General features: G+C 41.4%; 1 protein-coding gene across 1 annotated transcript; it reads left to right on the forward strand.

Annotated features, from left to right (window-relative positions):
- Window positions 1–22,383: 22,383 nt before the first annotated feature.
- Window positions 22,384–25,444, forward strand: KCNK13 (potassium two pore domain channel subfamily K member 13). The gene is made up of 2 exons (XM_038407013.2): window positions 22,384–23,333; window positions 23,543–25,444. The coding sequence occupies exon 1, from the start codon at window positions 22,388–22,390 to the stop codon at window positions 23,270–23,272; it is 885 nt and encodes a 294-aa protein (XP_038262941.2). The 5' UTR covers window positions 22,384–22,387; the 3' UTR covers window positions 23,273–23,333; window positions 23,543–25,444.
- Window positions 25,445–27,144: the final 1,700 nt, after the last annotated feature.

Raw genomic sequence — 27,144 nt, forward strand, 5'->3', positions numbered from 1 at the left:
AACTGAATTAGCTCATGATCACTTGAGCCAAGATTGTCCCCTACAACCATTTCTTCTATGAGGTCCTCGCTACTCACCAAAATTAAATCTAAAATGGCATCCCCTCTAGTCGGTTCAGCAACTACTTGATGAAGGAATCCATCAGCTATCGCATCTAGGAAAATCTGATCCCTATTATTATTACTAGCACTGGTCCTCCAGTCTATATCTGGGAAGTTAGTCTCCCATGATCACGCAGTTTCCATTAGTATTTACTTTATTAAAGACATTAAAAAGGGCTCTATCCATATCCAAATTAGATCCCGGAGGTCTATAGCACACCCCAAGCACTATCGTAGGAGAGGCTTTACTAGTTTTCTTCCCCAATGTAATTTTGTAGGGAAGGGATACTTACTTGTTAATGCGCCCATAGCAATAGTGAAAACAGCATGCTTCTCCCTTTAAAATGTGTTATTTGTACATGTAGTGCTACCTGTGTCTGTATGTATTCATTCTCTACTCCAGTATGTGTGCATACAAATATACAGGTTTAAAAGTCAACTACTCTATTATTGTATGCAATGATGTTGCAGTTTTGTTGGTCCCAAGATATAAGAATAACACTCTGTTTCGAGAATAATCTCAAAAGCTTGTCTCTCTCACCAACAGAAATTAGTCCAATAAAATATATTACCTCACCCACCTTGCCTCTCTAACTACTCAATTACACTTGTATGCACAATTTGCACAGCAGTGGAGTTTCTACCACATTGTGATGCATTCCCATGCATCTGGAATGAGGTTGAAGCCCATTGATTTTTAATTCATAATCTAATGGGCTTTTATATGGTAGGACCAAAAGTACTTTGTGATACTGAACACAAACTGGCCAGTGCAGTCACTCTTCTGGGACTGCATCCTGCAAGATGTTGAGCATAGCCAGTTCCCAATGAAATTGTTTGGAGATGAGGGTGCTCTGTACCTCACAAGGTTGAGACATTTGTCAGTGGCTTACCAACTATAAACTGGTGTCTTTACTCTCTTGTCTGATGTACTCTGGAATGGTTATTATTGATCCAGATCCTGAAAATTTTACTCAGTTCTTACTCAGACAAAACTTCTATTTAAGTCAATATGAGTTTTGTCTGTGAACAGTCAGAATAAGGACTTCATGGTTGGTTCCACTTAAAAATATATTTATTTTATACTCTCCATTGTGCCCACTGAGCAAATACTGCATAACATTTTCTGCACATGTTTATATTTCTAAACCAATTCACTTGATTATCTAACTGGCAGGAACATCTGTGGAGGGAGGGAGTTGTGAGTGACTGTGGAAAGGTATTTTTGGGATGTGAATTTTGAATTTATAATTGCAAGTGCTACACACAGGAGCACTAGTTCCAATTCTAATTCTGTCCAGACAGGAAAGAGAAACCATATCATGTGATCTACATGTCCAATCAAAACCAAGCAACATAGTTTGAATTTTGAATACCAAGCAGGGGCGCTGGAACAATTTGCATAGTGGGGGTACTGAGAGCCATTGAACCAAACTGTAAACCACTTCAAGCCATACCCCCAGTACCTCTATTTCCAGCATCTATGATTAAGGCTAAGATTTTTTCATGGTTATTTATTAGTAAAAGTCATGAACAGGTCATGGGCAATAAACAAAAATTCACAGAACCATCACTTGTTCCTTACTTTAGTAAAAATAACCGGGGGCAGGGCTAGGTAGGGGGGAGGCATGGAATCCCATGTGGGCCAGGGGGACTGACAGGCCAAGCCCCCTGCCATGACCAGGGGCACATCCCCCACTCCAGTAGCTGCAGCAGGGGTTGCAGCCACAGGGAACCCACAGCCCTTACTCCAGAGCTGGCCCAGCTGCGGGATAGTGGTACCTGGCCCGACTGCAGCCCCTGCCAAGCCTGGGCCACAGTGAGGGGGGCACACGGCCCTGGGAAGCTGCAAGGGGGCACACAGCTCCAGCTGCAACCCTGCCAAGCCTAGGACTCTGTGGGGCTGAGGCGCACAGCCCCGACTGCAGCCCCGAGATGTTGAGGGGCTGGGCCACGAGGACCCCACCAAGCCCTCAGCACTGCAGGGCTGGGGCCAGTGGCCCATGGCTGCAGCCACTGCCAAGCCCGGGACAATGCTGGGGCAGGGTTGCACAGTCCTGGCTGCAGCCCCTGGTGGAAGCCGCAGGGCAGAGGTGCTCATCCCCAGCTGCATCCCCCACCAAGTCTGGGATGCTGGAGGGCTCGGGCGCATGGCCCCAGCTGCAGCCCCCGGCCTGGTTGCAGCCCCCCGAGGAAGCTGCTGGGCTAGGACTGAAGGGTCCCGATTCAAGCCAGCTGTAGATGCAGGGCAGGGGCACATAGTCACATCTCCTGCACCTGAACCCCTAGAAGTCACGGAAGTCTGGCAAAGTCACGGAATTCGTGATTGCCATGACCTCCATGACTAAATCGTAGCCTGACCTGTGATACCAAGGACTGGAACTGAACTGTTCGAGAAGAATTTACAGAGCAGGGATTGTTTGGAGAAATCATTCCACAAATAATTTAGAATAATGTGAATTTGAAAAAAATCACCATCTGCTCTGAGACAATTTGCAGACAGGGAAAGAGGCAAAATTAACTCTTGGGTTTGCTCAGTGCCCTCAATAGGAGGTATTATGCAGCTGCCCTGCACTAGGCAGAGCCCTGGCAGAGCAATTAGACTCACTCACTATGATGTCTCTTGCTCCTGAAGTGGAGAAGAAATTTGCTACAGCACTTTACCGGATATAGCGTACTCCACACCCATCATGTTGGCCCAGCTCCGGTAGTCAGCCCAAGTTGGGGGGCAGCTCCCCTCCCCATCCCGACTGTCCCCTTTCTGCCCACCTGCTTGGACAGGAATTCCCAGAATACATCTCTTGCTCCCTGTTCCCTCACCCTCTCGCCCATACCTAAGATTGTGGAGCCCCAATGCAGCCATGCAGGGGGCTGGGGGGAGAACTGATCTGAATATGTTATTAACGTGAATCATTCATTCAGTAATTAGCACTGCTCTGACCCCTACAGAAGCATTGTACCATATACGTCTGGGAGAAGGTAATGAATTACAATGATGGGGACTCCAGTCCTAGGTTGTACCAGCTCCTGCCACCAAAACCTAGGGAATGAATAGAGCCCCTTATATTTAGGGACAGGACTGAAGTTGTTACTCATTCACTGGGCATTGTGCTTGGCTAAAGACTTGCTAATGATTTCAAGATTTGCTCCACAGTGACTATCTGTGTATCATATCAATATTTTTTGAGCTGTATCGAATGTCCAAGTGGTCTCAACAGCACAGTATCTGGTCTCTCAGCAAATGAATTCTCATCTCCTGTAAATAAAATTCTGTGCTTTCAAGGCAGTGTTGATTAGAAGGTCATGTGGCTTGCTCATTCATTTAGCAGGTAAAGCTACCAGGCTATACAGTGTTGCTGTGTGATCCTGGACAATTCTATCCAAACCTATGGAACCTGTGAGAGAGGTGAATAGTACATTAGAGAATACATGACCTTCAGGCTGCACCACTCTTTTGCTCTTCCTAGTTTGGTTCTGCATTTTAGACTTTGATCCTGCTCCTACCAAAATCAATAGCAAAACTCCCACTAATTTCAATGGTTGCAGGATCAGGCCCTGAGATACCCAGGTGATGGGTGCCATATAAATCACAAAGGACTCCATAACACTAACTGCATGAAGAACCCATCTTCTAGAGATGTAAGATGCTGGCAGAAAGGACATGTTTACTCGTTTTGTTTTTATCATTTAATATTTGTGTGCTTTGATTGCAGAGATCCATTCATTGTAATGCACAGCTCCACATCTCATGTCCTTGCTGTGTGAAACCACATCCTCCATAGTGTATCAAAGAGGAAATTTAGTCAAGTCCTGCCTGGTGTTTCAATGTCCATCGGTCACCTAAAAGAATAAAAAATGGAAAAGAAAGGCTCTTCAAAAACACATGGTATAATCCCAGCTGTGGCACCCAGAGGATGAAATCCATCTCTGCGCAGAGCGCCAGCACAAGGCCTGTAACGTATTTTGAATGCTTAAGTGGGCATATTGGCCTCATGTTGAACTTTTGCACAGGGATGAATTTCACTAATTATAATAGCCACGCTGGGCCCGGATATTAGAGAGGCAAGTTAGGAACCAGGGAGCGCGTCTGGTGTGTTGCTGGCAGGATGCTAGGGTCAGAATTGCTGATCCAAGGATGTGCAGCACACAAACACTCAGGGTATGTCTACACTGCAATAAAAACCTGCAGCTACCTTGTGCCAGGTGACCAGGGTCATGGGGGTGGGGCTATGGAGCTGTTTAATTGTGGTGTAGACATTTGGGTTTGGGCTGGAGCCCAGTCTCTAGGACCCTGCGAGGTCGGAGGGTCCCAGAACTCAGGCTGCAGCCTAAGCCCGAATGTCTACACTGCAGTTAAACAGCCCATTAGACCAAGCTAAGCATGCCTGAGTCAGCTGGCATTTGCAGTGTAGGCATAGCCTCAGGGTGTGACACTATTTGCAGTGTAGGCATAGCCTCAGGGTGTGACATGCATGCTTATTGCTGGCTGTGAACATCCCAGGTAGAGAGTTACAGTAGCAAAGCTTTTAAGGCACATAAGGGTTACAGAGCAGGTAGTGACACAACCCCTCACTCATCTGGATTGCACCCCAGAATATGACATTATTATTTTATTTATTACACTTGTCAGCATTACGCAATGCTTATTGTTATTGTGACACCTAGAGTTAGTATTGGAGCCTCATTATGGGCCAGATACTGATCTCGCTCACATCACATTAATAACAGGTTTCAGAGTAGCAGCCGTGTTAGTCTGTATTCGCAAAAAGAAAAGGAGTACTTGTGGCACCTTAGAGACTAACAAATTTATTAGAGCATAAGCTTTCGTGAGCTACAGCTCACTTCATCGGATGCATTTGGTGGAAAAAACAGAGGGGAGATTTATATACACACACAGAGAACATGAAACAATGGGGTTATCATACACGCTGTAAGGAGAGTGATCACTTAAGATAAGCCATCACCAGCAGCGGTGGGGGGGAAGGAGGAAAACCTTTCATGGTGACAAGCAAGGTAGGCTAATTCCAGCAGTTAACAAGAATATCTGAGGAACAGTAGGGGTTGGGGTGGGGTGGGGGGGAGAAATAACATGGGGAAATAGTTTTACTTTGTGTAATGACTCATCCATTCCCAGTCTCTATTCAAGCCTAAGTTAATTGTATCCAGCTTGCAAATTAATTCCAATTCCGCAGTCTCTCGTTGGAGTCTGTTTTTGAAGCTTTTTTGTTGAAGGATAGCCACTCTTAGGTCTGTAATCGAGTGACCAGAGAGACTGAAGTGTTCTCCAACTGGTTTTTGAATGTTATAATTCTTGACGTCTGATTTGTGTCCATTCATTCTTTTACGTAGAGACTGTCCAGTTTGGCCAATGTACATGGCAGAGGGGCATTGCTGGCACATGATGGCATATATCACATTGGTAGATGCACAGGTGAAGGAGCCTCTGATAGTGTGGCTGATGTGATTAGGCCCTATGATAGTATCCCCTGAATAGATATGTGGACAGAGTTGGCAAAAGGCTTTGTTGCAAGGATAGGTTCCTGGGTTAGTGGTTCTGTTGTGTGGTGGTGGTTGCTGGTGAGTATTTGCTTCAGATTGGGGGGCTGTCTGTAAGCAAGGACTGGCCTGTCTCCCAAGATCTGTGAGAGTGATGGGTCGTCCTTCAGGATAGGTTGTAGATTCTTGATGATGCGTTGGAGAGGTTTTAGTTGGGGGCTGAAGGTGATGGCTAGTGGCGTTCTGTTATTTTCTTTGTTGGGCCTGTCCTGTAGTAGGTGACTTCTGGGTACTCTTCTGGCTCTGTCAATCTGTTTCTTCACTTCAGCAGGTGGGTATTGTAGTTGTAGGAATGCATGATAGAGATCTTGTAGGTGTTTGTCTCTGTCTGAGGGGTTGGAGCAAATGCGGTTATATCGTAGAGCTTGGCTGTAGACAATGGATCGAGTGGTATGATCTGGATGAAAGCTAGAGGCATGTAGGTAGGAATAGCGGTCAGTAGGTTTCCGATATAGGGTGGTGTTTATGTGACCATCGCTTATTAGCACCGTAGTGTCCAGGAAGTGGATCTCTTGTGTGGACTGGTCCAGGCTGAGGTTGATGGTGGGATGGAAATTGTTGAAATCATGGTGGAATTCTTCAAGGGCTTCTTTTCCATGGGTCCAGATGATGAAGATGTCATCAATGTAGCGCAAGTAGAGTAGGGGCATTAGGGGACGAGAGCTGAGGAAGCGTTGTTCTAAGTCAGCCATAAAAATGTTGGCATACTGTGGGGCCATGCGGGTACCCATCGCAGTGCCGCTGATTTGAAGGTATACATTGTCCCCAAATGTGAAATAGTTATGGGTGAGGACAAAATCACAAAGTTCAGCCACCAGGTTAGCCGTGACATTATCGGGGATACTGTTCCTGACGGCTTGTAGTCCATCTTTGTGTGGAATGTTGGTGTAGAGGGCTTCTACATCCATAGTGGCTAGGATGGTGTTTTTAGGAAGATCACCAATGGACTGTAGTTTCCTCAGGAAGTCAGTGGTGTCTCGAAGATAGCTGGGAGTGCTGGTAACGTAGGGCCTGAGGAGGGAGTCTACATAGCCAGACAATCCTGCTGTCAGGGTGCCAATGCCTGAGATGATGGGGCGTCCAGGATTTCCAGGTTTATGGATCTTGGGTAGCAGATAGAATACCCCTAGAACCCCGACCAGGGGTATTCTATCTGACTCCCTCCTCAGGCCCTACGTTACCAGCACTCCTAGCTACAAAGATGGACTACAAGCCGTCAGGAACAGTATCCCCAATAATGTCATACCACTCGATCCATTGTCTACAGCCAAGCTCTACGATATAACCACATTTGCTCCAACCCCTCAGACAGAGACAAACACCTACAAGATCTCTATCATGCATTCCTACAACTACAATACCCACCTGCTGAAGTGAAGAAACAGATTGACAGAGCCAGAACAGTACCCAGAAGTCACCTACTACAGGTGAAAATCAAAGAAAATAACAGAACGCCACTAGCCATCACCTTCAGCCCCCAACTAAAACCTCTCCAACGCATCATCAAGGATCTACAACCTATCCTGAAGGACGACCCATCACTCTCACAGATCTTGGGAGACGGGCCAGTCCTTGCTTACAGACAGCCCCCCAATCTGAAGCAAATACTCACCAGCAACCACACACCACACAACAGAACCACTAACCCGGGAACCTATCCTTGCAACAAAGCCCGTTGCCAACTCTGTCAACATATCTATTCAGGGGATACCATCATAGGGCCTAATCACATCAGCCACACTATCAGAGGCTCCTTCACCTGCGCATCTACCAATGTGATATATGCCATCATGTGCCAGCAATGCCCCTCTGCCATGTACATTGGCCAAACTGGACAGTCTCTACGTAAAAGAATGAATGGACACAAATCAGACGTCAAGAATTATAACATTCAAAAACCAGTTGGAGAACACTTCAATCTCTCTGGTCACTCGATTACAGACCTAAGAGTGGCTATCCTTCAACAAAAAAGCTTCAAAAACAGACTCCAACGAGAGACTGCGGAATTGGAATTAATTTGCAAACTGGATACAATTAACTTAGGCTTGAATAGAGACTGGGAATGGATGAGTCATTACACAAAGTAAAACTATTTCCCCATGTTATTTCTCCCCCCCACCCCACCCCAACCCCCACTGTTCCTCAGATAGTCTTGTTAACTGCTGGAATTAGCCTACCTTGCTTGTCACCATGAAAGGTTTTCCTCCTTCCCCCCCACCCCCCCCCCCCACTGCTGGTGATGGCTTATCTTAAGTGATCACTCTCCTTACAGTGTGTATGATAACCCCATTGTTTCATGTTCTCTGTGTGTGTATATAAATCTCCCCTCTGTTTTTTCCACCAAATGCATCCGATGAAGTGAGCTGTAGCTCACGAAAGCTTATGCTCTAATAAATTTGTTAGTCTCTAAGGTGCCACAAGTACTCCTTTTCTTATCACATTAATAGTTATTCTTTAAATTGCACTGGCAATTAGGCCTAGAATATTCCTGCTTCCAGTGATTTTGTCAGTTGTACAGGTAGGAAAATCCAGCTACACTAAAATCAGCACCATGTAATTACTGCTTGAAAAACTGGATTCTTCTGTATTAATATATACATAAATATACACTCTGCCCAATGGAAATGAAATTAATTAGCTATAAAATTCAAGCATTTAACATGATTTTAGGAAAAATGACACCCACCTAAGCATAGTTAATTAGCTGAATTGTATTGTCTCCAATTGCCTCTGTTTTTCACCATTCTGAAAGAGGAAGGTATTGGTACAAATGGCCATGCTGTGAAATGAGGAGGACAATCTAGTATTTTTTTTTTAGCATCAAGCAATGAAGCATTTTGGGGGGTTAAATTGTAAGTGTTCCAATAATGAAGTAATTGCAGATTTTAAAGAGAACAACTTCTAAGAATCCTGGATTCTCTTTCTTGTTACGGTTAGTTAGCATGGAACAAATGTTTACTGTTGAATTTCCACAGGACTTCTTGTTAAGTCTAAAGATGTAACAGGTTGATGGTTTGCACATGAATGGCATTGCACTCGTCCATATTGCATCTTTCTATCTCATTCCCTTAACTTTCCTGTAGCATTTATGTTTCTTTAAAATTCATATCTGAGAAGCTTGTGCCTATCATATTCTTCCTTTATCTAGAACATAAGAACTATTCAGGGATGACTTTGTCTACAGCATTGAAAACACAGATAAGCGTTCAAACTGTATTCCTCTGCTTGTTTTTTTGTTGTTGTTGTTGTTTTTAAATACACTCTTTGAGATAAGATGTAGTGAATAGGGATTAAGCTTGGTTTAAAAAGGAAGAGGAAATGTATTTTTTAAAAACTATGGAAGAGTATGTAAAAATCTCAAAATTAACAAATTTTGCCTCTCCTGCTCTATGAGATTACTTGGTGGAGAAGTCATCAAGAGTTTGCTCATGTTGGGATTTTATTCAAAAGAACGAGGCAGAAATAAGGATGGTATTTTTGGTTCCATTTGTCAGGCTCCAGTAGGGATTGTACTGGAATAATAGATTCACTTTAGCAATTCAATATTTTTCTAAATGGAGGGAAAATATTCTCAAGTGTATATTTAGAGATCTATGTTTCTTTTAGGGCCTGATCCTGCAAAATATTAATAGCAGGTGGGATTTTCAAAGTCATCTGAGAAACTTGGACAAAATGAATGGAAATGAATGGAAACTGGATGTTCAAATCATTTAGGCAGCTTTCAGAATTGCAGCTGCAGTGTGTAGTTCCCTTGCTGTAAGGGGACTACTCACATGGACAAGTGCTTGTTCAATAGCATCTACCTGAATGAACCCTGAGCTTGAATTGTTCAGACTCCTTAAAGCTGAGTGATAATGGGCCAAATGTTGCATCATTACTTATGCAAATATAATCATGAAAGATGGGGAAAGATTGGGCCAAGAGGGGGCATAGTCTAATGGTTAGAGATGAGGACTTGAGACCTGGGTTTAATTCCTTGCTCCACCTCAGAATTCCTGTGTGATCTTAAGCAAGATGCTTAGTTTTTGTGCTGCATCTTTAAAATGGGAATAATAGCACTTCCCTACCTCACAGGGATGGTGTGAGGATGAAGACATTAAAGGTTGGGAGTTGTTCAGATAACTCACTAATGGAGACCATAAAAAGAGATTCCAGAATTACACTTCCCTTTAGGCATTGTTTTCCATTATTGTTTGCGACTACAGATTTGTGTGGCAAGGCTGTGCAAATTAAGAAGGAAACTTGTAATGGTTGGAATGAGACCAGTTCTAGCACTGATTAAACATTTGGTTAAAAATAATTATGGGGGAAAGCGCTACGTACTTTATGGTTTGGTCTCCACCTTCTTTAGGAATAATATAACATTATTAGAGACAGTAGAGACAGTGCTGTCTGCCAGTGAGATTAGAGAGGGAAATCTCTCAGCATAAGAAAAAGTGGGGCAGGTGGTTGATCTAGGGAGTTTTTTATTGTTTCACCAAAACATGTTCTGGCATTAGCTTCAACTTCAATATTGCCTTTTTTGAATGGAATTGACCCTGCAGGAGTTTTATGGAGGGTTAAAATCCTTCTAAACTTGTCTGAATCATTGATATGAAATTACAAATGTGACTTTATACAGAATGAAACAGCAACAGAACCCTGTCAAGGTCAGAGTCACAGCTCACCAAGGAGCCAGGTCACTTGGCGTGGGAGCATATTTATAGTTAGACGCAGCCACAGTATCTCTGGAGAAATTCCCAGCATTTATATACAGATCTATACAGCCCTGCAGGGACTTGTCTGGATCCCAGGGTGTAAACTGCATAGTCCACTCAGCTAGGGAGATCTGCAGATGGACTAGAATAAAGGAAAAATGAGTGCTGCTATGCATGCCAGCTGCTTTCCAGAGCACTCTGAACATCTGCAGCAGTCCACTAAGAAGCCCTATGCACGAGACAACAGGGAGGACCATCAATTAATTAAATGTTGTTGCACACCAGGCAGTCCCATTTTGTTTAAAAATGCATTTTGTAAAATGTTTGTTACAGTAAATGATTCTTCCACCATGTAGTCAAGGAAGAGGACTGGAAACTCTGTGTGTGTGTGTGAGAGAGAGAGAGAGAGAGAGAGAGAGAGAGGATCTCGCCAAACAGTGACTGAGTTCAGACGTAGGGTCCCAGCTCCATTCAAATAACATGTGTATGTGTGTTCAGCTAGCACAATGAATTGTGATAGGCAATTTTTTGCTTTGTCAGTTGTACACATCCCATTCTGCTGTTGTCAGGGATTTGGGACAACGTGCTGCAGCCGTTCCCAAGGACATCTCGACATCCTAAACTCTGAATCTTTCAGCAAAGACTTGTCTCTTCCTTCTGTTGTAAGTCGACTGTCATTTGCAACATTAACCTTTTCTCTTCTTACACCAGGTCTACACTATGAACTTTTGTTGGCATAACTATGTCAGTCAGGGTGCGATTTGTGACCAACAGCTATGCCAGCTAAAGCCCCTGAGTTTTTGCTAGTATTACGTATTTTGCTCGGGCAGTCTGGAATAAGCTATACTAGCAAAAGTGCAGTTTTGCTGGTATAGACACATCAACACTAGAGGTAAGTCTACACTACGAGCACTACAGCAGCACAGCTATGGTTCTGCAGCTATGCCGCTTTAGAGCTGCAGTATAGACACTTGTCACAGCAAAGAAAGGAGTTTTTCCATCACTGTATTAAATATACCCCCTCAAGAGGTGGTAGCTAGATTGACGGAAGTCTAAAGTAGTGTCTCTATTACGGCAAAGGTCAGTGTAACAACATCAGGGGTGTGTCTCGGTATAGACCAGCCTAGGAATGCTTTTCCAGTAGTTATACCATTATAGTTGTACTAGCAACGCAGTTCTAGTGTAGCTCAGCTATACAAGAAAAAGAGTTCAGAGTAGCAGCCGTGTTAGTCTGTATTCGCAAAAAGAAAAGCAGTACTTGTGGCACCTTAGAGACTAACAAATTTATTTGAGCATAAGCTTTCGTGAGCTATAGCTCAGAAGTGAGCTGTAGCTCATGAAAGCTTATGCTCTAATAAATTTGTTAGTCTCTAAGGTGCCACAAGTACTGCTTTTCTTTTTAAGAAAAAGAGTGCTTTTGCTGGTAAGATTTATAGCAGTTTCCCAAACAAAATAAACTATTCTGGCAAAAGGACATTTTTTTGCGGGTATAAGTACTTCTCCTCCAGGGCTTTTGCTGATATAGCTATATCAGGAGAGTGATTTTTTTTAACACTCCAGACATAGTCATGCCAGCAAAAATTAAGAGTAGACCAGTTTCCTAGCCATTCTTATTGCCTGATATTACAACATAGAATGTCTGCTCTGCTCCTCTACAGTAGGACTGGAGAGAGGAAAGTAGAGCAACAGTCAGTTTAAATATACAAGACCATAGTTGCAACCACTGGAAGAGAAGAGGGAAATATTTCCTCTGACTTTTTACTACTGTGTTGATATCCCCTTGATGCAGTGTAAAGTCTAGTGGATGTTTATTCCTGTTTCCCCATAACCCAGCTATTTTCATGTTGTTGTACCACTGGATAAGATACGGATTTACCCAACAAGCCATGACATTGTTTATCTGGCTGATCTGGTTATTTCTAACATGAGGATGATCTGAATGCTTTATAAATTTCCTTCTGATTAAGTGATAAGCTGCAGCATGACACTTGAGCCTGGCAGGTAGAGGACAGCAAAGCAAAGCTGAATGTTTCACGCAGTTAGAACATGAAAGAGGCAATTTATGGAGATTATAGTTCAGGAGCTTTACTGTAGCCACCTTTTAAAGCAGATCAGGAATAACTAGTTATGATTGTAGTTTTAAAACTAAGATATTAGTCTTGTTTTCATGCCTTCACTCCCTCAGTAACTCTAAAGCACTAGAATCCATCACCCTTGTGACTGGCTCCTTAAGTGCTATTCATTAAAGGAGTGGAATGCTCAGTCACTTTCACAACTTAGCTCAGAGAGGTAGCCCTTGAGTGTGTTTGTGAGATGTGCCTTTATTTATAATACTCAGTCTAAGGGTTTCATTGTTTTCTTTAGCCACTCTCACTGGCTTCAACAGGGCTATTCATGTGAGTAAGGATTACAGGATGAGTCCACCACTGCTTTATAAGACACAAACATTATGATTGGTGTGCTGATTTCTAATGCAGGGCCTGATTGTGGCTGCCCCTGGGCAGGAATAAGGGAGGGTGTAAACATCAAACCTGTCTTCTCTCCTCCACTGCATAGGGGCCAGGCACAATCCCACTTCTTGTGGGAACTAGCCTCCCCAAATGGGGCCTTGAACAATGATGGAGCAAGTTAGCTGACACTCCCTATCCCCAACACTGTTAATTGCTCTTAAGGGTGTAATAGTAGTGTGTTCCCCTGAATACTGGTTACCTCCAGGTGCCACACGCCTCCAGGTGCCTGACTACAAAGCCACAATTGAGCTCTAAAGAATTGGGTACAACAGGCAATGCATCCTGGGATAGTAACAGGATCCCATAGACGGCAAAATAAGGCTGCTGGGCCAAGGAATTTTTAATCACATCAGAAATACAATAAAAAATTGAACTGATACATTAAACTAAGGGAAACAATTAAACTCATTGTTGAAAAGGCATTATAAATACAAGCACAACATCACAGACAATCAAAGAGCTCTGATTGTAGATTAAATTGCAAAGCCATTTCAATATTAGCAGCTTTATAGTGACTCATTACTGTTGCTATAGTGTTAGCCCTCTTTCTGTCCACCTCCTTTTTCTGGGAAAGGACTGGAGTATCTAATTATAACACTGATAGCAAACACACACATATTCAAAAAGGAAATGAAGCCTGCTGGAGCAGTAACAAGAAAGAAATTTTGCACCATTATGAAAAAAAACCACTGCATTCAAGACCTAAGATGGATTGAAAAATGTATCATAATCTCCCCTCTGCTCCTCCACACACATAAATTCAGTGCCCCAAAAGTCACTAATCAGAGTTGAAGTTGACCAGCAGTGCCTTGTACCCTTCCAGGATATTGAGTGGCCTATACTTTATCTTCTGAAAATCAGGAAATAGAGAGTTAAGGTATAACAAAGTGCAAATCAGGAAATACAGAGTTAAGATACATATTAGCCCTGCCCTACAGCCTAACACTGCCCCCTGGAGTTGCCAAGAGCCACTGGAGATGTAGAATGTATGGTACCGTCAGGATTGTCCTATAATATCCAAACATAAGGGATGACCAAGGGCTAGTCTACACTAGAAGCACTACAGTGGCACAGTTGTAGCATGTCTGCTGACGACACTGTTATGTTTAAGAGTCGATGGCAGAGAGCTCTTTCGTCAGCATAATAAAGCCACCTCCGCAAGAGGCAGTAGCTTCTCCCGCCAACATAGCGCAGTCCACACCAGCGCTTAGGTCGGTGTAACTTACATCATTCAGGGTGGTGGCTTAGTCACACCACTGAGCGACATAAGTTATTCTGATATAACCTGTAGTGTAGACAAGCCTTAAGTAAGTGTATCCATTTTATGTGTTGTGTTGTGTCCCACACAACTGTATTGTCTCATTCATCTGCAAGCACTCCAACAGCCGTGCTCCCAATTTTTTTGACTGGCACAGGGATTACTTGCAGCAGGTTGCCCCAATACAAACACTGAGACAGGAGGAGAGGTTCATTTGCATCCAAAGGGACTGTGAACGTCCCATTTCTATGCAGAATTATGTCAGTTGTACATGCAGAGGCGCATAATATTCTCTTCTTGCCCTGGGGATTTGTAGCAGTCTGGTGCCGTACATGACAATACAGTACAGGGCAGAAGTAAGTGCAGGCAATGCTTCAGAGGGAATCCTTAGAACAAGGATCAAGGAATGGTCACATTTGGCAACTCTGGAGCAGTTAGTGCAGAGCAGATGAAATGCTCGAGTATAAGCCAGGCGTAGCCAGCTGGTTTTCACTAAGCCTACCCTAAATGCAGTGTGGACACAGTCTGACATTTTCTCCTGGTGTCCCCATGTGCAGTGCCTCTACAGTGTTCTGTATCAACTGGAAGGATAACATGCTGTGATGTCCATCAGGGGCAGGATAGCTGAGAAAGGCACAAGGAGTCCTTCAGTAGGGCTAGAGGGGTATGGAGAGGAAGGAAGGTGGTACGTGATGACACATCTACCATGTAGAGGCAGCAAGGGGGAATGGACGAGAGTCTTTTCTGGAGAATAATCTCATTATCCACATGGATTTTGGAGCATTTTGAAAATTAAAGCAAGCTCATAACTGGGGGGCAGGGAGGGATGTAATATGGGAACCTCTTGTTCAGAAAACTGCAAATTTACATCATAAATTCTACTCTAGGCCCTGTTGTGATTCTTCAAGACAGTCTCCCTAAGCATGTGGATTTTAGAGCTTTGAATATTAAAATCAGCTCCTTATGGGGGGACTGTAAGAGAATCCCTCTGACCAAATGACCACAATTTGCATCACTTACTATTCCCCTGGCCTTATGGAACAGTAACAGTATGTTGGGATGGATGCATTAGGATTTCCATTTTCAGAAAGGTGAAAATGCCTATAAACCTTCTGGTTTTGTGTTATAGTATCATTTTAAATATTATTGAAATGTATGCACTACTTGATTTTTCTATAGCTGTCTGTAGAAAAGAGGACATCATCTGATGTTTACTGTGACTGTTTTTAAAAGGGCCATGTGACTAAAATTTGTATAGTGTCTGACTTTTTCTTTGGGCCCCTTTTTCACAGAAACTACAACATGTTGAGGATCTGTTTCCTTTGTGTAGATTGGGTGAATTGTTCTAGAAAATTGAAATTTGTTGTCTCTCTTTATTTTTCATGATAAACATAACTTACTGTTTTGACTGAGAAGAGTATCTTGATACCACATTAGTCAATGTCAAACTTACGCCAGTCCATAAAATAGGGTTTTCTATTAGGGAAGCACTTCCTGATGCTCATCAACCCTTTTGATCACGCTAATGTTGAGAGTCACAAGCTACTTGCTTTTCTTTGATCACACTCAGTCGCATGGTTGCATGGAATCTTTCATCATTCGACTCTTTAATTAATGCTATTTTCTTTGACAATACTTCTAAAGTAAATTCTGAAATATCGGCTCTTAAACCAGAAGCTTAGCTCTTAGGCAAAACTTCCTGAAGGAGCCCCTGCAGAATGGACTTTTGTAAAATTTGTGTGGTGCTCTAGTAAAACTCTCATTGATTTTAATAGGAGGTAAAACTCATTGTAATTCCCTGAAAAATTAGCCCTAGTAGAGTGAAATCATAAATCAGGATGAATATTCAGCAAACCATATTCAATGTTTAACATTAGAGTGCAAAGAGAAAAACATCACATTGGAAAAACTGAAGCTATTAAGGAGCATGTCTACTTAGTCCATCTGGATAAAGTGAAGTGTAATATCAGATACATGTTCAATCAGTCAACTGTGGTTCTGATCCAAAGCTCATTGAAGGAAAGAGGAGTTGACATTTTTTTGAATTTTTTCATGGAACAGAAATTACAAAAAATTCAGTTTGGAAATGTTGAAATGTTTCATATTGATATTTTTGATTGAGCTAAACAATTCAAGATTCCAGAAGTCAAAATGTTTCATTTTGGTTTCTTGAATGGACCTGGAATGCTTCATTTTGAGTCAGTTCAATATTAAACTACATTTTCCCAAAGTGGTACATTTGCCTCATCGGAGTTGTAGTTCAGGAGCCTGATGTCCCTATTAGCCAGGCTCCCTGGTCAGACTACATCACCCATAATGGACCGAGAGTCATGTGACTCCCAGGATGCACCATGCAGATCAGTCAGAGGGAAATTCACTTTGTATAATGGGAGATGTAGTCCTCTAAGGAGCCTGGCCCATATGAGAAAATGGGGGCCCAAACTACATCTCCCATAAGACAATGTGCTGATAAGGATACGTATTTTAAGTTTTTGTTGAACTAATTTGAAATTAAATTTTTTGGTCAGTTCAAAACCCCAAAATATTCCAATTCAGGTCAAACCTAACTGAAATGAAATTTCATTTACAATTTTCTGACAGAAAATCTTTTTTTTTTTTTCAGAAAAATTTAAAATTTCAATTTTGCAGAAGATGCATTTTCTAGCAAAAAATCAATTCCACTGGAAAATTCCTGACCAGCTTTCTCTAAAAGCTAGATAGCAAACCTTGATATCAGATGAGGAAAAGGATAGGAAACAGATGGGTAAGACAGAACGCCAAGGTGAAGAATATCCTCTAGACTGTTAAGAACAACAAGGGATCAGGTGTGTCAAAACAAAAACAGATGGGAAGTGGTCTACACTTTTCATGGAACGAGAACCATAGGTGAAATCTTGGCCCTACTGACATCAATAGCAAAGCCTCCACTGATTTCAATGGGGCAAGAATTTCATGCCATATGTTGTGAGTGCTGATTCTTCCTGTATGTAACTTCCAAGAGGGAGAGGTGAGATGATAGCTTTGCACACTGAGCTCATGCCCAGGACAGGGATACTTGATGGCACTATAATAACTTCATCCTGAAGTAGAGATTGTGAGGCTGTAACAATGACTTGTTGCATCCAAATGGAAGATTGGAAGTAGCAGTTCAATATATATAACTATCTGCTTAAATCTATGAAGTGAAAACAACAGGTTTGACTTAATATTGATTTCCTTTTCACAACCAAACCCCTCCATGGCTACCTGATTTTGATGTTATACAGTAATATTTACACTTGTGTTCTAATTACTCAAACTGGGTATTTGTGCATGGCTTGGTTTAATGACCTTAGCATTTAACTGGCCCCAGCAAGGTTTTGATGAAGACGAATGGAAATGCTTGCACTTCTGTTTGTACTAATTTTTCAGTTGCTTTAGATCCAGATTTAGCAGCAGAGTAGCGTATTGATTTACACAGAGAAATCTATTTCTACCCTCAAACAGGCCAGAGACTTCATTTACGTAGAAGTAAATCCTGTCCCAAGAGAAAACAGGCTCTACAGAAAGGCCACAAGCCTGTGGAAGACAGAGATTTTCTCTATCAGCAGATTGATTCTTCCTTCCACATGTGGCAAATCCTTTTTCAAAAGATGCCTACAATATTGTCAGATCACTGATGCTTACTCTGTGTGAACTCTCAGCTCATGATACTTATTCCTAACCCTTGCTCTTACACAAATAGAAATTGAATTAAATTGAGAAAACTTGTTGATACTACAATCTTTTTTCACTTTCACTGGAAACCTTTGTGTCGTGCATTTCTAGCAATATCAACAATACATAGCCATATCCAGGCAACTGTGGATTGAGGGAATAGAATAGTCATCAGTATCTTAAAAACATGTAATTCTCCCACCCCCAACCCAACTGATTTCCACTTGATTAAACATAATTCTGTCTTCTGTAGTCTTTCTGTGTATTTTGTCCATCAGTAAGTGGGTTTCAAGACATCTGTCACAAAACAACTTTCAAAGTAAAATGTATTAATCATTCAGATTTCAACATTCTCCACTCATATCATAAAAATCTTCATCTGTTATTACATGCAATGCTTTTTTTATTCTGAAATTCTCTTCCTTTTATTTCTGCCTCACATAAATATATTCTTTTCATATATTGCCCACTGTTGTTATTTCCTCATACAGTTTCATTCTCTTCATTCCTTTCTCAGTCTGAAGCTTCACTTCTTGCTCTTTCACTACCACTCTAGCCTGCTGATCTAGTTATTCATGTAGCTGTTTCCCTTCTCCTGTTGAATCACCCTTTTCAGTCTAAATTTGGACTGCTTGGTTTCTCCTATCCACCTGAAATAGATCCCAGTCTAGTTCACTCAGGCTCCAACCAAAGTCCCTAATCTCAATCCAACTGAGATCCCTAATGTTCACTATTAACTACTCCAAGGTGAGGAACAGGAGAATGGTAATTATACCTAATCATATAACTTCTAGGATCACATTTTTCAAGCAAGTAGGCAGAAGTCTACTCACAAAATGAGAATGCATATTTGTGTGCCACATTGACCAATAACAAAATTTTGAGATACATTTTCTGATATATGTACCTGAGTTGCACCTGCCAAAAAACATGTAGGTAAAGTGCGTGAATGATTAGATGCTTAGAATGTGAATGTGATGTTTAGAATGGATAATTACTGCACGTTCAAATCTGTATTCACACCCGCGAAGAAGACAGCAAAAATAATGGGAAGGTCTATGTGCATGGCCAGCTACTTAAAGGCTGAAGTGAATCTTTAAGGGAATAAGACCTCAAACTCTTTTTGTATCAGATCCAAGGACTTACATGTTCAAGGAAATAGGAATAATTGAAAGCCTTCTATTTTTATGGCTGTGCTCTCCATGGCCTAAGAAATCAACAACTAAAGGAGACACCACTATCTGGTTGTGAACATATTTAGGAAATGTTTTCACTGCTGTTTCTAAATTTCCTTCATATTAAAGTATAAACCTTTCAAACAAATAGACAATTCCATTCTTCAGTGATACGCATGTGTACACTCCAGTCTGTAGCTCTGATACATTATATGATCATGACTGTAGCAATGACTTTCTTCTCTAGTTCTGAAAAGTATGTTTTTCTTGGTACAAATATAAAGGGCCAGATTGTGTCTGACAGGAAGAGAAAATGCAAAAAGTCTTTCTGAAGTGGGACTGCTCCAGTGTTGTCAGAGCTGGTCCCAAGCTTGAAGCATCCATGCTGTATGAGGATGATCTATGATATCTAATGCCACAGAGAGGTCCAGAAGGATGAATATGGATCCCCTTCACTGGTCTATGGAGAGAAGGAGAGCAACAAGTGTTTCTATATCATACCATGGCCTGAAGCCTGGCTGAGAGGGATCCAGTGTTAGGGCTGGTCAAAAAAATTCTGTCAAAACTGTTTTTCAATAGAAAAGTAGGTTTTTCAAGAAACAATATTTTTCACAAAAAGTGTGTGCTTTCCACAGAATTTTCATTTTTCATCAAAAAACTGCCCCAAAACAGAAAAGTTTACTCTGAAAATCAACATATTTATGCCACAAACTGAAATATTTTGATTCAGAAATGCTGCCATAGTGCCTCATGGGAGCTGTAGTTCGGGTGCCTCATGTTCCCATTCTGCTCTGTGCATCAGGTTTCCTGGTAGGACTCCATCTCCTAAGATGTACGGCTTCCCTCGCCAACAAGGGAGCCTGAGGTGCATCATGGGAGATGTAGTCCAACCAGGGAGCCCAGCCCATAGAGGACACTTGGGAGCATGAGGCACTGCAGCAATATTTCAGTTGGCAGCTGAAAAAATATATCTTTTTTTGCCTAAAAGTAGAAATTTTCTGCTGCAGGAGGGAAAAAACATTTTCCAACCAGTTCTAGCCAGGATACCTGAAGCTGACAGATGATGACGGAGGTTGCTGTTGCTAGGTTCTCAGTTATCTTGCTTAGCAAAAGGAGATTAGATACTACATGGTCTTTTTGATTTCGTTCACAGGTACAATAGGTTCCCCACCTAGACCCTTGGAAGTTTTAGGGAGAATGTATATGAAAGCAGACGACAGGCAGCAATGCTGTTTTGTTGTTTAATTGGAAGAGGGAGTTTTGGTTTTAGTGCTTTTTCTGGCCCAGGAAAGAGATTGATTTTTGGCAAAGAGCTGCTGTGTTTGCAGAGTATACAAGCATGGGTACTTTTACCTAGACATAAGTTCTATTGATTTGCTCTTTAGTCAACAGTACCCCTGACGTCACACTAAAGAAAAAAATGAGAGAAAAAGGAAGCAATTTCCCATCATACAGTATTTGCAGTGACCAGCTAGGCTGTTTGCATGACAATATCTTTAAATAGAATCATGCACTGAAGTCCATAGAGTGACACCAGTAATCAATTTGGCCCAAAATATTTCTTTGTGAATGGATCTACAAGCCATTTTGTAAGCTGATTTAGCAGTGCAGCTAGAAGCCTACCGTTTATTTTTTCCACAACCCCCAGAAGACAATATTGTTAGATTTAGGATAATATCCGTACTATACAGTGCTTTTAGGTTTTCTAGTCTAGCACTACAGGAAATTATCATTAGTTTCGATTAATACATTTTGAGATTTATAAATAGAAAGAAAAAAAGCGTTTTCTTTCTCCAAAAGGTCAAAATTGAGCCCACACTGGGAAAGAAAAAAGGACAAGGAACAGAGGCTGGGCTCACTGGCTTTCTGATTTAATGTCCTGTGTTTTCCATTATTTACAATTCATAATGGGTTTTCTGTCTTGACTGTTTGGGTGTCTTTGTAGAACCTTTACTGCTCGGCTTGCACCTATGGAAATGTGGACTCGGATAGGAATTTTAAATGACAAGGGATATGAATTTTATGGGTTTGGGCTCAGGCTCTAGATACTATGTCAATGGCAAAACTCACATTATTTTCAATGGGTATGGGATCAAGCCTCCAGCAGATGTTACGCCACATCACTAACTCAACACAGTTTAGAATAATCTGCCTTAACTACCTAGGGCCATCCACAGGTTTTGCTGTGCCCAATGGGAATTATCCTGTGCAGGCCTCCTCTTCTTCTCCACTTGCAATTTGGTCTGCTGTGTATCTATAAATGAACCCCATGTCTTCCAGCCTGCATTAGATGTAAAAACAGGGATGTTCCCAGCTCCCCACCCTGTATTTGTCTCTCCTGGCACAAGAGCAATGCACTTTGAAATACTGAATACATTTCCCTTATATCCAATTCTCTAGTTCCTTTATTTCATGCAGTTAATATTCTGCACTTACAGACAGAGGAGAACAAATGCAGATGTGTGTCTTATTCAATGTGCTATTTTTTTGTTCTCTCAGTGAGACTGCTTTAACTTAATTGGACAGTTAATTAATCACTTGTTCAACTTCTCAAGACCCTGTTCAAACTACAGCAAACATATTCAACATGTACATTACCTCTAATATGCCCAACATATTTATGACAAATTTATTCATTTTGATTCTTTATAAACATCCTATTTAGGGCAATTTTGTCTTTTCAATATATATTAGCCCCAAGCAAAAATGGGATTTTCAGACTGGAAAGAAAAAAAATCCATGTGGGAATATTTGCAAAGGTGCAAAACATATCTGAATTGGAAAGCAACACAGAGGAAGACAGGAAAGCAGGGCCGCTCCTGTAATACTCCAGCACAGATGTGAACTGTGGAGCAGAACCTGGGCAAGTGGGAAAGAAGGGAAAATCTGGTAATGAATCAACATAGGTCTGAGGGTAAGGATTAATCCATTCATTGACTGTTGAAGTAAATGGAAATTATTTTATTGACTTCACTGGACTTTGATCAGGCCAATGAAGCAGAACAGAATTCAAGAAAAAGAGGTCAGCGTAGTAATTCAGAAGATTAGCTCTGAAACAGGGAGCCGGACACAGGGTTGTGGTAAAGTGTGCTCTGCAGCAGATAGCAGCTCAGATCCTCAGTTAAACAGCTCTTTCTTCAAATTTATTTGCTTTCATTTATTTCATTTCATTTCTAATTAAGGGGAAGTGCCCCTCTGTTTATTTTTAGCACTGGAATAATGTGGGTCATAAGCATGTAGAACTTGGAGAGAATTCCCAGCTATTCTTTCAAAGCTAATAAGAGCCATAGTGATTTCCTGCTGGTTGTTTTGGCTGCATGTGGCAAAACCCTTGATGCTGTAACTAAGGGGTTATTTTTGCTCAACTCTTCTGTTTTTTCTTCCAGGGTTCGGCATGACCACCCCAGCCACCGTTGGAGGAAAAATTTTTCTGATATTTTATGGCCTTATAGGATGTGCAGGGACCATTTTATTCTTTAACCTGTTCCTGGAGCGCTTGATCACGGTCATAGCCTACATCATGAAATCCTGCCATGAGAGACAGCTGAGGAGAAAAGGGGTCCTCCCTCATGACAGCCGGCGGGGCTCAGGGAACTCCGAGGTGGACAGCTTGGCAGGGTGGAAGCCATCTGTGTACTATGTCATGCTCATTTTATGTGTAGCATCACTCATCATTTCCTGTTGTGCCTCTGCAATGTACACACCGATTGAAGGGTGGAGTTACGTTGACTCACTTTACTTTTGCTTTGTGGCCTTCAGCACTATTGGTTTTGGTGACCTGGTCAGTAGCCAAAATGCCCAGTATGAAAGCCAAGGCCTTTACCGATTTGGCAACTTTGTCTTCATATTCATGGGGGTTTGCTGTATCTATTCCTTATTTAATGTGATCTCGATTGTTATCAAACAGTCCTTAAACTGGATATTAAAGAAGCTGGATTGCAGGTGCTGCCCCAGATGCCAAAGAAAATTATTTAGGTCACGGAGGAATGTTGTGATGCCAGGGAATGTGCGGAGCCGGCGGAACATCTCCATTGAGACTGATGGGGTCAATGAGAGCGACACAGATGGACGCCGGCTGTCTGGAGAGATGATCTCCATGAAAGACTTCTTAGCCTCCAACAAAGTGTCACTGGCTATCATGCAGAAACAGCTGTCAGAAACTGCCAATGGCTACCCAAGGCAGTTGAACTCTAGTTCCAAACATAATGGATTCTCTGGCGGGGTGGGAGCCCTAGCGATTATGAATAACAGGCTGGCAGAGACAAGTGTGGATAGGTAAAAAAAAAATCAAAACAATGGGAAATACATCAACAAGTATAAAAATAACTAGGGAATGAATGGTTTCAGAGTAGCAGCTGTGTTAGTCTGTATTCGCAAAAAGAAAAGGAGTACTTGTGGCACCTTAGAGACTAACAAATTTATTTGAGCATAAGCTTTTGTGAGCTACAGCTCACTTCATCGGATGCATTTTCACGAAAGCTTATGCTCAAATAAATTTGTTCGTCTCTAAGGTGCCACAAGTACTCCTTTTCTTTTTAGGGAATGAATGTCATCAGAGAAGTGGAGCTAAATGAGCAGGACACCTTTTGTTAGAAGGTCTCTCACTTTTTGAGGAGGGTCTGTCAATTAACATCTGTTGTTCTTTATACTACTCAGATCTCTATCTTCCTTTCTCCTCTTCCATTTGCTCCCTAAACAGGTCACTGAAGGATAAATTTCAAACTAAATATAATGTAGCCCCAACACCAATTTTCTGTGGCCTGTCTTTCCTATATTTACGTTAAGGTCAGTTTCAGGAATAAGGAATGGATGGCCTTGGGAAAAATCACCCTTCACAACACCGGATTAAAATTCTGTATCGAACTGATATTTAGTTCAAAGATGGTATTGGGGTTTTTGTTTGTTTTTTGTCCCATTCTTTTCAGACAAGCAACATTCAGAAACCAAAAGAGGAACCATTATAAGCCTTTCTCTGCACCATCTATACTCTTGCACTCCTAATTTCAGTGAGTGAAAATCAAATAATTTCTCTCTAAATATAACTTCTCAGAACAGATTCCTGTTGTGAAACAGCTATTTTGGTAAAGCCAGATTCTGCTGTCAGATACAGCGGTATAAATCTGGAGTAATTTCATCAGAGTCAATAGAAGCAGCAAAGAGTCCTGTGGCACCTTATAGACTAACAGACGTATTGGAGTACAAGCTTTTGTGGGTGAATATCCACTTCGTCAGATGCATGTCAATAGAATTACTCTGCTGTTACACTGGTGTAACTGAAGTTGACCCTGAGAATGTAATTTAGTTTTCCCCTTAGAAGGACACTGTCAAAAATGATAGAGTCAAAATTAGACTTACTTTTGCTTTCTTATGTGTGTTTGCAAAGTACATTTAATACTTGCTAAGTTAACTTTTCCTCTAAAAATTGAATCAATGCAATTTTCTTTAGAAAAAAAAATATGGATAGACAGATCTCATGAGCAACCCTATAGTAACAAACAGGGACTGTTTCTCATACTGTGTGTACAGTGCCCCATCCTGATTGCAGTCAATGAGCACTGATGTAACATGAACATTTATTAAGAATGTTTACACAATGAACAGGTTTCATTGCAGAAACAGATTGCAACTTCAACATTCCAAGGCATTATTACAAGTAACCATTAGCATAAGAAATGTAAGAAATGATGAAAAACACTTTTGACACTGTCCTTTTTTAACATTTGAGTAAGTATCATACTCCTATTTTCTGGCCTTTGGTGATGATAATGATAGGGTTTTGATTGAGAAAATGGAAAATTTATAACTCACCATTTTGCTAAATGAAAGGATCTGAGAGCTCATTTTGAACTGGCTGAAGACCTAAATGAGAACTGTATTGGTCAGAAAAACATGGAAACAGGAAAGTAGATAAGTTAATGGATGTAGGGTGGCATTTTGCGTTAGGTAACAGTAGAAATAAGGGATTAAATTAAAAGGATATTGCTAAGTAAAAATTCTAGGCCAAATTCTGCTTCCTTTACATCCATGCTATTAAAGTCAGTGAGGGTATGTATAAGTAAATGAGCGGAATTTGGTGACATAGGACCTGTTCTAGTGTCTATTGAAGTCAAGGGAATTGGATATAGGCTCATAGAGTTAAACAAAGTCTTACTTGCGGTACCCAAAATACCATTTAGATTATTACAATTTAAATACATTTTAAATAGCCAATATACTTTTCACCATTTATGCAGTTTCTTTTTTTTCATTTAATTTATGTGGAACAATGTAGGTGGACTGGTCTGTTTCATTTGTGTTAGGAATCCCTTTCTGGTTCTGGTTCTTCTGCCTCGCCAATTACTCTTGTGTCTGGGTTCATAACACTGCAGGGGAATACTTACATACCTTTAAATATAAACTGCATTTAAAAATATTATGATATCTCATATAGGGTTTTGTAATTCAGCACTTTAAAAACAAAACCAACATGTTGGTTCTAAGCTACTGCACATCAGCACTGTGTATTTAACAATTACATTGTAAAGAACAGTAAGCTGTTTGTAGGATTCCACAGCTAAAGAGTCCTGATCAAAGGACAAATCCTGCTCATCTTGCTTACACAAGTAGGAGCTCTGTTTGAAGATGGTGGGCCTGATTCTGATCTCACTCAGTTTTGTACAGCTGGTATCTCCATTGATTATAATGGGATGACTCCTTATTTGCGCAGACGTAAGTGAGATCAGAATCAGGCCCAGTGGTCCTACTTGTATGAGTAAGGCAAGCTGGATTTGACTTCTAGGTTCTTAAAAACAGCAATGAGTTGCCATTGATGCATTTTGGAAGACAATACCCACCTCCGTTACATTGATGTGTTATTTTCTGAATTTCCTCTTCTGATCATTACTGCATGTTAAGATACTTGGATGTAAAGAAAATAGCTCTGTGTAGGCTGCCTCTATCTGGATTCTTTCACTGATGCTTCTGTTCAGTGCCTCTCATCACGGAATTCACCATCATGGAAGCAATTCTGATGTTGCAAATGATGAGAAATCATTTAGGGCTAGATCAGTCCTTCAGGTGCAGCTCTCAGAAGAGGCAAAGTCAGTGTGGCCCTTGAAAGGATGCAGCTTGCTTCTCCCCTTGTGCCTGGCCAGCTATTCTTGCCAGTGAGTGGGGCAGGGAGAAGCTCTTGCAACTCCCTATCTTGTCCATCCCCTCCCCACCCACTTGCTTATAGGTCAGACCATCTGGAAATCATACGTCTTGCTTGACACAAGAGCCAGACCCAAGAGCCAGTTAGGTCTTACTCTGCTGAGCTGTAAGATGGGGAAGAGGGGAGAATTTACACCACTTATTTCCTTTCTCAACTGAGTAAAACAAGGGGACAATGTGACTGTAAATATATAGGCAAACAATTTATTGAATGCCATTATTCCATTTGCTGGTCAGTGTTATGTAAACACAGAGGAAGGCAAGGTCTCTGCCTCAAGGAGCTAACAATCGAAATGCAACACGGACAAGATAGGTTTAGACATAATGTGGTATCTAAATTAGAAAAGAAATAGCTTCTGTTTATAGATATACACGTCTTAGACAGCAATGATGGGAAAGGAAACGGAACAAGAATATGAGTTTTATATGGTAGAAGAGACTGGTAAAGTATTGCAATCTGTAGAGTTGGATAAGAGTATGGCGGTGGTTATTTAGCTCATAGAATATGGTGTATCCAAGTAGCAGATCACTAAACTGGCTGTTGGATTGTTTCTAATGTTCCCCAAGTATGTGACAATTGCTTTGTTTCTTTAGCTAAGGAATCTTATTCTGTGATACTTAGCTGCAGTTATTCATTGTCAAAAAAGAATCTTTACCACCCTTAAAAAAACAATGAGAAAATTTCATGGTCGTGAAAGCAAGGCAGAGTACATAGAAATGCCCATACTGGGTCAGATCAATGGTCCATCTTGCCCAGTATCCTGTCTTCCGACAGTGGCCAATGCCAGGTGCTCCAGAGGGAATAAACAGAACAGGCAGTCATCGAGTGATCCATCCCCTGTTGTCCACTCCCAGTTTCTGGCAGTGAGAGGGTAGGGACACTCAGAGCATGATGTAACATTCCTGACCATCTTGGCCAATAGTCATTGATGGACCTATCCTCCATGAAGTTATCTAATT

Source organism: Dermochelys coriacea, chromosome 6 (assembly GCF_009764565.3).
Source record: "Dermochelys coriacea isolate rDerCor1 chromosome 6, rDerCor1.pri.v4, whole genome shotgun sequence".
NCBI lineage: Eukaryota > Metazoa > Chordata > Testudines > Dermochelyidae > Dermochelys > Dermochelys coriacea.

Excerpts from the sequence above, each read along its gene's own strand:
- KCNK13 (XM_038407013.2), top strand. The coding sequence starts at position 22,388 with ATGACCACCCCAGCCACCGTTGGAGGAAAAATTTTTCTGATATTTTAT.